General features: G+C 38.1%; 1 protein-coding gene across 1 annotated transcript; it reads right to left on the reverse strand.

The window, feature by feature from the left end:
* Nucleotides 1-957: 957 nt before the first annotated feature.
* On the reverse strand, nt 958-14877 carry LOC140161200 (histone PARylation factor 1-like). Its single transcript, XM_072184649.1, has 7 exons — nt 14671-14877; nt 7145-7244; nt 6235-6435; nt 5368-5554; nt 4358-4456; nt 3557-3795; nt 958-2552 (listed from the first exon to the last, which is right to left on the reverse strand). Exons 1-7 carry the CDS (start codon nt 14785-14787, stop codon nt 2251-2253), a joined length of 1245 nt encoding a protein of 414 aa, XP_072040750.1. The 5' UTR covers nt 14788-14877; the 3' UTR covers nt 958-2250.
* Nucleotides 14878-15565: the final 688 nt, after the last annotated feature.

Below are 15565 nucleotides of genomic sequence, written 5' to 3' on the forward strand. Positions count from 1 at the left end.
CGCTTTCCATGTAAAGTATAGCAAAGTAGCACTTTCAATGAGTGATAACTCGTAAAGGAAGCATCTTTCTGTTTTGATTTATTACTTTGATGAAATAGTTCATTACGGGGTCATCCGAGGTCACTCAGGGGTCATCTGAGGTCAAGTTATTAAAAACTCGTATGGGCATGAAACTTGATGGGTACAGTCAACATTTCAAGGCAAATTTTGGAAGTTCATTTTGGGGTCACCAGGGGTCATCTGAGGTTAAATTAGTAAAAACTGTCGTATGGGCATGAAACTTGGTGGGTACAGTCATCATTTAAAGCCAAATATTTGGAAGGTCATTTTGGGGTCACCAGGGGTCATCTGAGATCAAATTAGTAAAAACTGTCGTATGGACATGAAACTTGGTGGGTACAGTCAACATTTCAAGCCAAATTTTTGGAAGGTCATTTAAGGGGTCATCTGAGGTCAAATTATTAAAACCTGTTGTATGGGCATGAAACTTGGTGGGTACAGTCAACATTTAAGGCCAATTTTTGGAAGGTCATTTTGAGGTTAACAGGGGTCATCTGAGGTCAAATTAGTAAAACTGTCGGATGGGCATGAAACTTGATGGATACAGTCAACATTTAAAGCCAAATTTTTGGAAGGTCATTTCGAGGCCACCAGGGGTCATCTGAGGTCAAATTAGTAAAAACTGTCGTATGGGCATGAAACTTAGCACAAGTGGTACAGTCAACATTTAGAGCCAAAATTTTAGAAGGTCATTTCAGGGCCACCAGGGGTCATCTGAGGTCATATTAGTAAAAACTGTTGCATGGGCATGAAACGTGGTGGGTACAGTTACCATCGGCCAGATAATCGTGCCCAGCCGATAACCGCCAAATTCATTTACCTCTCTACCAACAGTTATCGCAAAAGCAGGCGGTCACAAAAGCAGGCGAGACTCGTGGTTCGAGAACCGCCTTGTATATCCTTGAGTATATGCACGCACCGTCAAGCATTTTAACAGGATCTTGTGCAAAATAATATGTGCTGGACACTTAGCAGTATGCTTAATTTGTAAAAGCACTACTGGTTTTTAGCAGTGCATGCGATTGATCAAAATAGAGCATTTAGTTCTCTTGAGCAATATTTTAAGCTTAACCCCCTTCAGCCCTATTGTCCATTCTTACCATATCTATGAAAGGCTCAACAGATGATATAGCCGTCTTTGTAACCAATGAAAATAGTTCTTGGATGCTGATATGTTACTGTTACCACACTTACTCCCCTCATCTAAAGAGATTCTGATCAAGGCTCCCGCTAGCATTCAAAAAATCTGCGTCTGATCGGACGCACAACTGTAAAACCATGTCGGGAATTGCACGTTCCACAAAATTTTTGTGTGTCCGTACATGTTAATGAGTTGGGCAACAGGGAATACAATTTTACAAAGCCCCCGATTGCCGGTATTGCATCGCATTACATCGCAGTTTGATGCAAATATTTGACTATTTCCTTTCAGATTTCTGATGAGATTTTAAAGATTTATGTAAATATTATTGTGAATAACAAATTACATGAATGCAAACTTGCTGACAATGTACAATAGTTTAGAAAGTTGTATTTTTGCTCTCGTGTGTGAGCGAAAGCTTATATATTTGTTCACACGTCTTGCTGCCGTAAGAATTTTCATTGACTGGTTGACCCCGGAAGTGTTGCAAAATGGGAGTGGTTAAATATGAAAGGTCAATAACTTGTGTGCTGATTGGTCCATTGGTCGATATGTTGCTAAAATATTCATTTATGCACAATGGAGGTTTAGAAAATAATAACAATATTTTATTTCATGGGAAGATTGAGTAAGCTTATACTTGAGTTTGATTTGAAATTACTGTGCGTCCAGTCAGACGCAAGGCATTGATGCAGCTTGTTGAACAGTGCGTCCAGCAATACAATTTTGCGTCTGGACGCAAGAATTTGCATCCAGCGGGAGCCTTGATTCTGATCGATTTTATGAGCCTACACACTTGAAGTAAATGGGGAGATGCTAAAGATTCTCATAAAATCCCACTGCCAGAATCCAAATGGATACTTGCAATGTGAAATGAAATTCTACTCCTGCAAAATGCCAGCCATTAGAAGGTACAAGAACTTAAAAAGCTTCATTAAAGATTTTATTTACTCAAGCATCTTTTGAAAGTTACCTGTTGGACTTATAAGTGTCAAAAACTTGTTAAAGGATCAGCTCAGACTCAGTGTTACATTTTGTATATCTTTACATCATGATAGTTGGCTAACATTGTCTTTCCTCCTATCATCAAGATGAGCCTCTATAATTTCCCCAAACTCATCTCGACCCAACAATGAATATGCCACAGTCAATAAATTCCTTGTGGCAGTGTGAAAGATAGGTGATCCATTGGCGAACAGATCCAAGCCCAGCTCCAGACCTTCCCCATAGTCACACTCATCATTGGCAAATTGAACAAATGTGATGATTTCTTGAAGAGGGTCAAAGTGTGCCATTCTCTCATCATCCCTCTTGCTGTCAACGATCTTCTTCAACATCTTCTTTAGACCAGCTAGAGATGCACAAAGAAAATTAAATTGTAAACAAAATACGAGTAAAACAAAATGTTGAAACTTATCATTATGAGTTTGGCAGAGTGGCATATATCGATTTGTCTCTGTCAAATTCATGTTATGCATGAATTCTCTTGCATTATAGAACAGGGATCGGTCAGCGCTGCACTGCACTTAACTGTGTATGCCGCCGCCTTTTGCTCAATAATCACCCCAAATCATGCTTAAATCATTTATATGATGCCCTCTGGCTTTCTACCATGTGATCCCCAGTTCTATAATTCAAGAGAATTCATGCATAACATGCATTTGACAGGATTTATCAATATTCGGCACTCTGCCAAATTCATAACAATATTTATTTGCTAAACAATTTGTTGCAAGATGGTCGCAACCACATTTTATGTAACACATGCTCTAAGGTTGAATGTAATCAGAATATTTGGCTCAAGTATAGAGGCCCTGCATGCTTTTATTGATTGTCATCAACCTATTTGATGGGACTATACTCGGATTTATTTTTTCGGCTTTGGAGTGTCCCTGGACCTAGACCTAAATGCTAGGATCATTCATGGTTGATTTAAAAAAAAAAATTGTAGGCTTATGTGTTTTGAATAAATTTGTACTCATGTCATACTCTATTAATGATTTCAAAATGCATTGAATTTGTATGCATTTTTTTTGGCTTTGGAGTGTCCCTGGACCTAGACCTAAATGCTAGGATCATTCATGGTTGATTTTAAAAAAAAATGCATACAAATTCAATGCATTTTGAAATCATTAATAGAGTATGACATGAGTATAAATTTATTCAAAACACATAGGCCTACAATTTTTTTTTTTAAATCAACCATGAATGATCCTAGCATTTAGGTCTAGGTCCAGGGACACTCCAAAGCCGAAAAAATAAATAACTTAAAAAAAACAAAACAAAATTTTTGAAAATTTGGGGGTGGGACTTTACTCGAAGGTGGGACTATACTCGCGTCAGTACGGTACTTACCATCAGTCTCAGGTAGTTCCCTATAGCCCACATCATTCTCATCAATAGGAACCACAATCCCTGCACCATGAAATGTCTTGGTAACAACCTTCTTATTTCTGGCAAGCATTGATTTACTCTTCAAGTCCAGGCAGTAGTCTTTTTTCTTTGCAAATGTCATTAATGAAGTCCCCAAGTCTTTGATGGCTTCAAGTTTCTTTTTGTCTTTCACTGATTTTGTTAGCTTGTCAATGTGAAGCCTGGAATGAAAGTGTTGACAAGTCAAAGTTAAATTCACATTTTGCTATTGTACAGTTAAATTCAAATGATTCATCATCAAAATGCCGCTGACCGCAAAATGTTTTTGGCCAGGTGGTTTCATGCATGGCCACAGATTCATGTAAAAAGGTGTTTTTTTTCATAATCTGCACTGTACGTATGTATCGTGAATAGGGTTCTAAAACAAGGAAATTAAAGAAAAAGGGTATATCTGGCACAATAAATCAGTATTTTGGGGTCCTTTGAGATAAATGTAGCATGGAATAAAGGTTCAACTTTTTGAACTTTTGAATTTGTATTTTCCCACTGGTTAGGAAGGGTTTTAGGGTCAAGAATGACTGATTTACTTGCATAAATGGGGCAAAAATAATGTCAATACTTATATATTTAGGGTTACATATTCAGACCTCGCAAATACTTGTTTAGGGTGCTTTTTAAGACTTTGTGGTCAGGCATGATACCCCCTTGTTAATGACCCGTATCCCTACTAGGGAGCCAATACAAATCTGTTGTGTATGTACTGACACTGCCTATTTAACTTACTTGACAGCTGCAAATAAGTTGTCTCCCTGTTGATAAATGTTACATCCATTCTTGGCCTGGTTGGATCCAACAAATGCTGGCAATTCCTTGGGATCATCCCTAGTCAAAGTAAACATATATAGAAAAAGTAGCAAATTCTCATAAACTTTGCAGTGACTAGTGAAGTTCTAGACAATCACCATTGTATTGACAATCAAATACAATTTTAGAATTTGGCAAACATCAAGAGTCTGGAGCTGATAAAAGCTAGAAATCTGCAAACCAAGCTGGAAGTCATATGATACTGTTTGTCTACTATAACATTGCCAGAGATTTTCTTTCTTGTGGTACCTACATCCTGGGACCAACATGTATTATTGACATCTCTCTGACCAATCATACCTTGGATGGTAAGACAGAAATATATTATACTTTGCAATTTGCATCATTACCAAACAAAAATGGTTCATCAAATTGAATATTTTAAATTTTAAAACACTCAATGGTTGAGCTGCTGAAGGCTGTCAACGATATTCATTTTTCCCCTTCAAACTTTTAACACACATTACATCAGATGTACCCTAAATACTGATCTCTAGATCTGGGCAGGCAACTATATATACATGTATAATGCAAAATGCAGTGTTAGAATTTTACAATTAAAAATCCAGGTTTAGATTAGAAATTCCATTGCACTTCTACATAGACTGTGATAAATTATATATAAGCATCAAATATGATTAACACAAATCTCTCTCCCAAAATCTGGAGACTGGAGCGATTACCAAATAGGGTGCAACTCTACTAGTCTTATTACAAGACTGCCCTACCCCAACCCTAAACCCTAACTCTAAACTCCGTAAATGAGGACTGGACTCAAGTCTAGCAAGTTGCACCCTATTCGGTAATTGTACCCAAAATCTTGTGAGAATTGATTTGTGGATTGTTGCTAAAATCCTAACCTTGAAATCACTCAAGATATTCATTTTGTCAAAGTCTGACAGAGTCCTGGACAAAATCAATAACCATACCTGTAATAGCCCAAATGATGTTGTACTTCTGCATCTCCCCTAACAACAGTCTGAAATTCTGGTGGATCATAATAGTACCTCCAGTGTAAAACATAGCATGGTGTAGCTCCTTTATGCTTCCTGAAGACTCCTGATAAGACATCATATGGCCCAACAAGCTGCAAGCCAAGGGTATCTAACAATGCATCTGTAAAAATATTAATGGTAACAAATTTAATTTAGCATCATAGACAGAAAGTAAGATGGAAAGATGATATCAAGTCAGACTATGCCAAAGAAGAAGAATCAATTCTTTGGGTACTACTGCCTTAGAGCCCTTAATTACATGATATACATAATCATCTGAGTAACCAATCCAGATAGAGCTTTTAGATCTCGCAGTAATTATAAACTAAAAATCCCCTTCAGCTCTGACTATTCTCATCAACCCTTTGATTGGCTCAATAGATGGTACATACACTCTTTGTAACCAATCAAAATTGTTCTTAGATAATTTGGCTGGTAGTGCCCATAGGGGTTACTGGAAAATAGGGTAGAGCATATCAGAACAGGGGAAGGGTAGTGCATTGAATACAGGGTGTCATAAAATTGTGACACGATCCGGTCCATGGGGGCCAAAGGAGGCATTTTTGAAAATTGAGTTACTGTAATTATTACATTATACATACAATAGGCTATCATTTACTGAAAACACCAAATGTCTAGTATACTTGGTTCATAAGTTATGAATTTTTATTGTCTATTTTCTTATGTATTTTATTGTTTTTTTACTCCATATTTTTACCTTCATCTCAGTTTCAAATGTGCCGCCTTTGGCCCCCATGGACCAGATCATGTCACAATTGAATGATCCAAATCTGATCTCACCTGATGGTTTTCCTGGATTGATGTCTTTACAAAACTCCCACAAGTCATAGAAATCTTGAGGCATTTCAACTTTGAATTTATTCTTGATATCATCTTTTACATCAACTGTTTCCATGGTATCACCATCATCTTCTGTGGTATTGTGTGACTTGCTGTCATCCTTAGGCTCATCATCAGGTGTCTTGGATGTACTGTTTTTTTCTTGAATTTGAAAAACAAACAAACAAAACAAAAGTTCAAGACAGGTGTACATATTGTGCTTGCAATCCAGTTCGCTCAATCATTATGGTGCTAGACCCTGGTGTGTAAGTATGGTACAAGTTTGAGCCTCTGCAGTGCCATTATTCTTTGTGAAAAGATTGAGCTGGCTTGAAATTCCCCTGGATGAGGAACTTACTGCTAACTGTCCCAGTCTACCTGTGGTGGTAGGGGGGCTGATCCTGGTTGTGATGGCAATATGTAGTCTGACTCTGAATAGGCTTTTACCTACTTCTGTCACAATTCTGATGAAGTCCCACGGATGTGGTGATGAAATATAATAAGTAAGTCACTATTTTGTTGAGAGAACTGTTAAAAAACATTCATTTTACAATATGATTCTTCACTTGTATAACTTCTTTTTGGGCCATGGTCAGCGAATTTCTGAAAAAAGTCCTGAGGTGTGTGGGTTTATGCCTATGCATAGCAAACTATTAATAAATCAGTGTTGTTGGCTGTTTATTTTTACTACATATGGGTAATATCAGGATGAAAATTATCATGATCACCTACCTGCCCAATAGTGACATTTTGGAAATTTCCTACAATTTAAATCTAATTATATGGAATGATCATCATTACAGAAATACATATGTATTTGACAGCAGTTGACTCAGATTTATTATGAAATTTTCATCAGGGTTTTCCATACCTTTTTCAGAACTAGAGGTCTCAGCTTCAACAGCACTACTACCAGAAGGTTTGAAAAAGTGTTCCAATTTAGTTTTCTTGGTTTTGCTTTCTTGTTTTCCCTGAATATACACAAGAGAAAAGAACATTATTTTAGTGAATTAATAACACAATATAACCAACAACTTATAATAATGTAACAATTGATTTGATTGAAATGATGAAGATGATGAAGATGAAGATGAATATAATGATGAAGATGAAAATGGTGAAGAAATCACGAAGATGAATATGATAAAGATGAAGATGAAATGAAATGAAGATGTGAAGATGATGATGAAGATGGTCTCTTGCTAAGCAAGTACAAAACAAGTCTTAGCCTAAGTCTCCTATCCTACTATTATGCCAACATTATTGTTCTTCATAAGCGAAAGTGTAATTGATCAACTAGACTAATCCATTGTAGCCAATTTTATATTAGGTAACAATCCAAAAGTTCGATGAAGTCCTTAAAATGAAAGTACTTTCATCAGAAGGCTAACCCCCTCCCCTCTAACGTAAGTCAAATATTGAAAATTCCAACCCGTATTCACAGGATACAGTGCTGTCGCTATGGTGGATGGGGATGTGGAGGGGGTGTGACAATGCTAGGATATTGATCACGTTCAAAAAGGAAGAAACAAATAGTCCATTTTATTTTAAAATATTTTTAGTCATATCTTTTTGGCATGAAAAAAAATTAGGACTTGCTGGATTTTCAAATAAAAAATAATTAAAGTGCGGTACAGCTGCTTTAAAAAATGAGCTTACAAGTTGCAGGTTGCACTGCACTCTATATTGATTTGAAATCATTTTGAAGCAACCACTGTAAAATGTCAATATCGTACTTCAGTTTTATTCCTAAAATTTATTCCTTTTTAAGATTATATAATAAAATCCTTAGAAAAAAACCCAACTTTAATTGATATTTTAACTACTTTGTTACAAACGTGATCAGACTTTTTGACCCCCCTCCCTCCCTAACGAAAGGACTTTCGTTTATAGGACTTTGTTGAACTTTGGGGTTGTTCCCTTATACTCAGATTTCTCTGATGCAGAGATTTCTACAAGTTCATACCAAAGGGTTTGGGAGAACTCACATTTTGAACTAAAACTGCTTAAAAGTTGAGTCTACCCAAAGTGTGGACCAATTATGGGGATGTGTTTCGTGTCCCGTTACTTGAGAACTCTAGCTTCGAATTTGCACACAATAGTTACGCCTTTGAGGCTAGAGTCCAAAGCTATCGTTTTTTGGTACCAGGGTACATCAGCGCTGTCATTTTTTGCAACGTATCGCATGTTAAATATTCTGTTGATGTTCAAATTTGGATGATAGTTATTTTGATGAATTCAAGTGCGATTTGTACACAATTTTTGATGTGATCGCCTGTCGTGGTTGGCTCACTTGGCTGTGTTTACTTCCAAACTTCCCGCATGCTTTGAAACCTATTGCATGAAATTTTCATTATTTAAAAAAATTCATTAATTCCACAAAACAAGGTCAAGGCTCTGAAACAAAAAATTCAAGTTCTTGATCAACAAGCTGCTTGTGAACACTTTATTTATAATGCAATAATCGGCACCTAGAGCATCCATAGTACTACATCATATCCGTATACCGCTATAAATACTATATTGTTAGCTTCGATCTGTGCACTCATGAATGATACCTCTGTCAATGTCATGTCTGTTCAATGCATTCAGTTTAAAAGCCTACAGAAAGTAATAATGAATAATTATGTGATTTGAAAGAGTGACAGGCGCAAATCTAAAACGTTTGTTTCCTGGCCATTGCTACAATGTACAAATGTAGTTGTAGTAACTACAAATTTCGAACGCTTGAGGACTTGTTCTCAACTTTGTAGATACTCTCGTAGGGTGCACAGTGTCATCGCCCCGATATCTTCATGGCAGAAATCGCCATGGTAGGTTGAATCCACAGCCACGCATGGCCATTTTGTTCCGACCTGTTTAAGGTTAAATGCAATTGATTTTCAAGGCTTGATTCCAGAGGGGCGGAAGTTAATAATGGAAACAGCCATGCAGAAAAGAATGAACTCACACGCATACAATAGTGTATCAATCTGAACTAGAACACGGACAAACCGCTGCTCGTGAGTCATCCTATATGTTGCAGGGATAGGGAAAGGCGACCATGATAGGACCATATGGGCTGATGGGGGGGGGGGGGGTGATTGTGGGCAGCCGTTTTTCGGCAATTTTCCTCTGGATTTTCTAAATTTTCAATTTTTAAAATTATCTTGGAATTGGATGATATCTGTCGTGAAATAAATCAATGCTTCTATAGGCTATAATAGCCCTAGTATGCCTATTTATACCCTGATTATGCAATATATAGGCCTACAACAATAACTAAAACAACAGTAACAAAACCAACAACCAATATTTTGTTAATCTAATTTGTAAAAATATATTCATAGGCCGCGCCTAGACTAGTATAGCCTAAAAATTCCTGAATTATATAATGAAAAAAAAACGGGCAAAAAAAATCAATCGCTCCAGTCAGAAAGAAAGAAACGAACAAGAAAAAAGAAAAAAGTGAGAGAAAAATAAAATAAAATAAAATAGATGGAATGGACCACACAGGGACTCGAACACATACCAAAGTTTTCCAGCTCAAAACTATAGTATTATATAGTCGAACGTGACCCCAGCGCGCTAACCGATTGAGCTACTGAGTGATCTGTGAAATCGATTGATCTCAAACTGACTATTATGGAATAGTGCATACCAGGCTCTTATGATAAACAATCTCATCACCGCTGTAAATGTCGGAGGTATCGATGGCGAAAAACCTCGATTTTTGCAAAAGTAGCTTAAATTTGGAGTGAAATTCAAATGGTAAAGGAATCGACATACTTTTGAGAAATAATGTAGGCAGTTAGAAATCAAAATTAATGTTCCACAATCCAGATATCGATAATGTAACATAACAGTGTTTTGTGGTACAAGATTCTCGAAAATTTTTCCCAAAAACGGGCTAATAAAATTTAATCGGTACTGTTTTTGTTTCTTCCCCATGGCAACATTATTTCTTTGGTCGATTTGTAGTTCAATACAAAAAAGGAGAAAACAATCACTCGGCGTAGTTTTATACGGAGCGAATATTTGAAAAAAACTGCATGGAACGTGTTTTTGATCTTGTGAACACGGTGCGTAAAAATGATTTAAACGAAGGATTTTCAAACGGATTCTAAAAATTTGTATAAAGACACAAAAATAATGTTAAGATACGTCCATGCACCAACATTTGACTCACTGCGATATTTGATTGCTGAGAAAACGCGGTTTTAGAGAACAACTTTATACGTCTTTTATACGTTTTTTTATACGTTTCTTCGTGTAACCTTAATAGTTTTGAGACGCATAATGGGCCGAGGGACATCTCACTAAGGCTATTGACAAAAGCCTGGTGACTGACCTCTCTGTGTGTGAGTGAGCATGGTATACGCCATGAGGTCATCTGCTTTTAGACTGCCTCCACGAGTGGCCTACACTGCGCTATAGTTCGGCACATATAAAATCAGAATTGTTGTCAGTTTTTGAGCTCAATACACACTGTTCTTTCTCAATACGCAAACTAACGACTATCATATCCATTCAACACATATATTCAAGTGCAAGGGAAAAAAATGGCTTCTTTAGAAGAAAAAATTACGGAGATATTCATCATTTTCTACCCGGTATCCAAAGATTTATCGTCTGAATATCAAATCGTGCATAGCACATTCACATGTATCGATCCCGGGTATTGATTTTAGTGTCTCTTAGGGTGCATCAAACGCCCCTCATGTCAACCATATTTTTTGTACCTAGTGTCAAACTGTGCCATTTAACTAGAAAAGCATCCCCTCCAAATTTAAATTCAATCGGAGGTTGGGAAGGGGGTCCACCGTGAGCTTAAAGTTCGGACAGAGGCAACCAGTAAAAGTCCGGCCAGCAGCTATTGAATTATATATATATAGTTATACATATTAATAGCTGCCTTTAGTGAATGTTTTTAAAGTACCTCATATCTCAGACAATACTCAATAAAATGCAAATCCATTTGAACTAAGCAAAAAGGCAGCTATTTTCAGATATATTTGAAGTCATAATAATAGCTGCCATGTGCATGTTTCTCTATTTACAGCCATTTCTGCATGGAAAATGGGTCCATCGCATGCTGCGATTAAAGTTTGCATGATAGGTGCCTTTTACTTAATGACAAATCAATCATGCAGGCAGCTATTTAGTTTTCATTACTTTATACTGAACATCACTGTGGCTGCCATATGAATAACAATTAATGTAATAAATGTACATCTATGTTGCTTATCAGTCCATATGATATTGGTAAATTAGGTAACATCATTCAGTTTACGCTCTCTCAGATTAGGTGTCCGTTTTCTATCTTGCTCCACCACTTGCAAGACATTTTGATAATGTTCCTAACTCTGGGCAGCAGCTAGGAAATCTGCACTGAGTTTCACGCCACATTCTGCTGCATCATTTACCACATTGAGCTACATTGACGGCTCTAACTTTGCTAAGCGATTGCAGATAAACTGAGGACTCGGGCCAAGTGTCAACATTGTCTGCTAGGAATTTGTCATTGATCTGCAGGATGGTCATAGTGAACCTTGCCTGCAAAATCAGCTAGGACGACTGTTGACTAAGTGATATTCTCAGGGTCAGGGAACTTTGGCTTTCCAAAGCCTGCGCCAAGCGAATATATGGCTTTAGTGCTGCTGCATCAGTTTTAAGTTCAAGCAGCCTTCTCGCTAAAGCTCGTCTCTATTGTACTGGTACCATTCCACTGAAGAGAGCAAGCGGTGCCATCTCTTCGGTGAGATACATGTACCACAGATGTCTGCTCAGGGCTTTGTGGGTTTGCGTGCAGTTGTTGCAACACCGAAATTGATATTGGCAGGACAGGAGGCGCTTGTACAACTGAAGATCATTCCATGGCGGGTCAGAAGCAACACTGCATGTTATCCAGCAGGAACTTTAGATTATTGTTGCAAATACAACAAATTCACATATCTTTGGTAGCTGCCCGGGGGGTAGCTGGTGCTTTGTTGTCACAGTGCCTTGCAGAAGCTGTTCAATGTGATTCTGCATTAGAGAGATTTTGATACTATACAGCAGTTTGGACATACATGACTGCTTGAAAGTAATTGATTGGCCCGAGTCCTTAGCTTTACTGCTATCACTTAGCAATGTTAGAGCCGTCAATGTGGTAAATGATGCAGCAGAAAGTGTTGTGAAACTCATACAGATTTCCTAGCTACTGCCCAGAGTGAGGAACAATCAAATGTCTTGCAAGTGGTGGAGCAATTCAAAGATAGAAAACAGACACCTAATCTGAGAAAGCATATATCATATATGGACTGTTATTCATGTGGCAGCCACAGTGATGTGCAGTATAAAGTAATGAAAACTAAATAGCTGCCTGATTGATTTGTCATTTAGTTAAAGGCACCTATCATACACAAACTTTAAGCTTGTAGTGCGTGATGGATCCATTTTCCATGCAAAAACAGCTGTAAATAGAGAAACATGCACATGGCAGCTATTATTATGACCTCAAATATGTCTGAAAATAGCTGCCTTTTTGCTTAGTTCAAATGGATTTGCATTTGATTGAGTATTGGCTGAGATATGAAGTACTTTAAAAACTTTCACTATTAAGGCAGCTATTAATGTGTGTGTATAACTGTATATATAATACAATAGCTGCCGGCCGGACTTTTATTGGTTGCCTCTGTCCGAACTTTAAGCTCACGGTGGACCCCCTTCCTGACCTCCGATTGAATTTAAATTTGGAGGGGATGATTTTCTTGTTAAGTGGCACAGTTTGGCACTAGGTACAAAAAATATGGTTGACATGAGGGGCGTTTGACTGTCTCTGCTGTACAAAGTAATTATTAACCAGGCGATGTCGGTGTGGGGTGCCTCCACTGGGTTTTATTTTCGCAAATTTGCATTAGTATATATCTAGTAAAATACTCAGTTTAGCATGTTTAGAAACCTCTGTCACTGATGTATGTGATCTGTGATTTATACTCAACTTTATATTCTACGCATCAGCTTTTGTCCAAAGAAATATTTAAAAAGATGATTATTTTGAGTGCTTTTTATGAGCAGCGAAAAGTCCACTCCACGACTTTGTACGTGAGTTCCAATTATTGGAACTAGGCCATGGCCTTATAGGTTTATTAAAGTCAATTTTCTCAGCACAGAAATTCTAAATCCAATTCATATTCTGATCAGGGGTGCAAATTGTGATTTCTTCCTCAGGAGCAAGGTGATTAGGCTCAAGATTTCCTCAATCATACTAGGTATAAAACAGCTTAAATCTGCACTTCAAAAGATCAGAATGTTAATATGACTTTTTTAAAGAGACTTTATTTGTAAAGTGTTTAAAAAATTGGTATTTTACACTAGCTTAATTGGGGTGAATTTTGGTGAGACACAGGCTTGTTTCCCCTTTTCTTTTACTTCCCCCGATTTTCTCTTTCATTTTTTGTCAGAGCATGAAGGTAGTAGTTTTTTGTCAGGGGGCACTCTGCCCTATGTAGTCTTTGTTAAAGACGACTCGACCCACCATCCTTTTCCGAGGAGGGGGGGAGCGGCCTTGCTGACAGTTTCGCTGCCAAGCGGCGAAGCATGAGGTCGCCACTTGTGTAGCGGCGACCAACGGTTGCTGGGTTGGCTGAGAGCGACCGTTAATTTTACCATGCTATACTCCTACACAGGTTGGTTGCTGGCGGGTATTTATCAGTTTTCCAGTCTGTAACATAGACTATGCCCTCTGCAGAGTATTTGCTCCATTGCCTCAAGCACCCTTTCAAACTTCATCCCAAATCTGACATTAGTTTGATAGACTTGTTGACAATATGGTATTGTTTCCTGTTATTTGCATTGAATACCTTGTCTGGTGATGAATTGTAAATATACATTTTCGGGGCATTATTACCTATTTCCATATTCTAATACCATCACCTTCCTCTTTTGAGGCTCTTATTTTTCAAAATTCCTCACAATTTTGCAGAAATATATAACGGCATTCCTCACATCCATTTAGTACCTTTACTCACTGACTTGTTATCTTTTGCCGAGATCTATTTCCCTCTGTATGTCGTCTTCTACCTCACTCACTCCTCCTCTTCTTCTCCTTTCCTCTTTTCCCTTTTCCTCTTTCTCTCTTCTTTTCTTTTCTTCTCCTCCTTCTTTTTCCTCTCTTTCTTTTTTCTTCTCAAGGCATTTATTTCCTCAATTTTGACTGTCATTTTGCATCCCTGATTCTGATTTCCCTGATGTGATATTAAGGGAAATCAAACTTCTTTCCTGTTGATCAGTGGATGATTGCCATTGTATTATCATTGACCAAGTTTGTTCATGTGCTCAAGAATGTTAAGCTTACACATACATGACATGTACAAGCTATAATACTGTACTATTAGGTGCAGCGCTAGGCATGATAAACAGGTGGGATAAGCTTACCTCTTCACTTTTCCTCTTAGCTTTTGGTGGATGGCTGAAGTTTGCCAAATGCTCTTTATTTTTACGGAAGCATTCAGCTCCATATTTGCAAGGAGTTTTATCGGAATCGTCTTCCATAGCTGCAATATTTCTTCAAAAATCTGAATCTACAGGGTTTTGTTTACATCCACATTTCCCGCGGTACATTGTTTTGGTGCGGATGACGAAACGCATAATAAGGCAGCTATTTTAAAAAACGGGAATGCCCCAATTTATAGTCTTAACAAACAGTCGTTTTTTATCAGTTTGGACTGCGTTTGGAGTATGGGACTGGGAGTATTGTTTGCCAGCAGGAACTTGGTTTCAGCCTGTTGAGTTTCTTTCACTTCGGCTTAAACATTTCCTGGGGAGAGAGAGAGGGGGGGCTCGACTTTGGAAGTGACAGGAATGTGCCGGCGGACAGCAGTTCGAACAGGGGTCTTTCGGTGAGAGGCTATACACCCAAAACGGCCACCTAGTCTAGTACAGGGAATTCGCCGCCATTTTAGCCAAAGTGGCATTTAATCGGGGGTGGGGTGAATTTCCGAACGGCCCGCCAAAAATCGCTTGCCCCCCCCGTCGGCCGCCAAAAATCGCTTGCCCCCTCCCTGTCCGCCCAAAAATCTTTTGCACATGTTAAATTTAAACCTTAATGGTCTAGATTATGTTGGGAGCGTGAGCGAGTAGGAAAATTTGCATATTAAAGCGTTTCTGTACTGTTTTCCTAAGCCCTTTTAGCATGTTTAGAGCCTTTTATTTAAAAGGCGCCCCATGAATGTGTGCCAAAAGCGCTTGCCCCCCTGTCTCGGCTGGCCACAAATTTCTTGCCCCCCAATTTTACCCTCCCCGGCCAGCTGCAGCTGGGGCTCATCAGTAT

The sequence above is a fragment of the Amphiura filiformis genome, chromosome 9 (genome assembly GCF_039555335.1).
Source record: "Amphiura filiformis chromosome 9, Afil_fr2py, whole genome shotgun sequence".
NCBI lineage: Eukaryota > Metazoa > Echinodermata > Ophiuroidea > Amphilepidida > Amphiuridae > Amphiura > Amphiura filiformis.

Bases quoted from the DNA above. Each gene is read 5' to 3' on its own strand.
- LOC140161200 (XM_072184649.1), bottom strand. From the start codon at position 14,787: ATGGAAGACGATTCCGATAAAACTCCTTGCAAATATGGAGCTGAATGC. The intron at 7,245-14,670 runs GTAAGCTTATCC...GTGTATATTCAG, and splicing joins CTAAGAGGAAAAGTGAAGAG to GGAAAACAAGAAAGCAAAAC. The intron at 6,436-7,144 runs GTATGGAAAACC...TTCAAATTCAAG, and splicing joins GACCTCTAGTTCTGAAAAAG to AAAAAAACAGTACATCCAAG.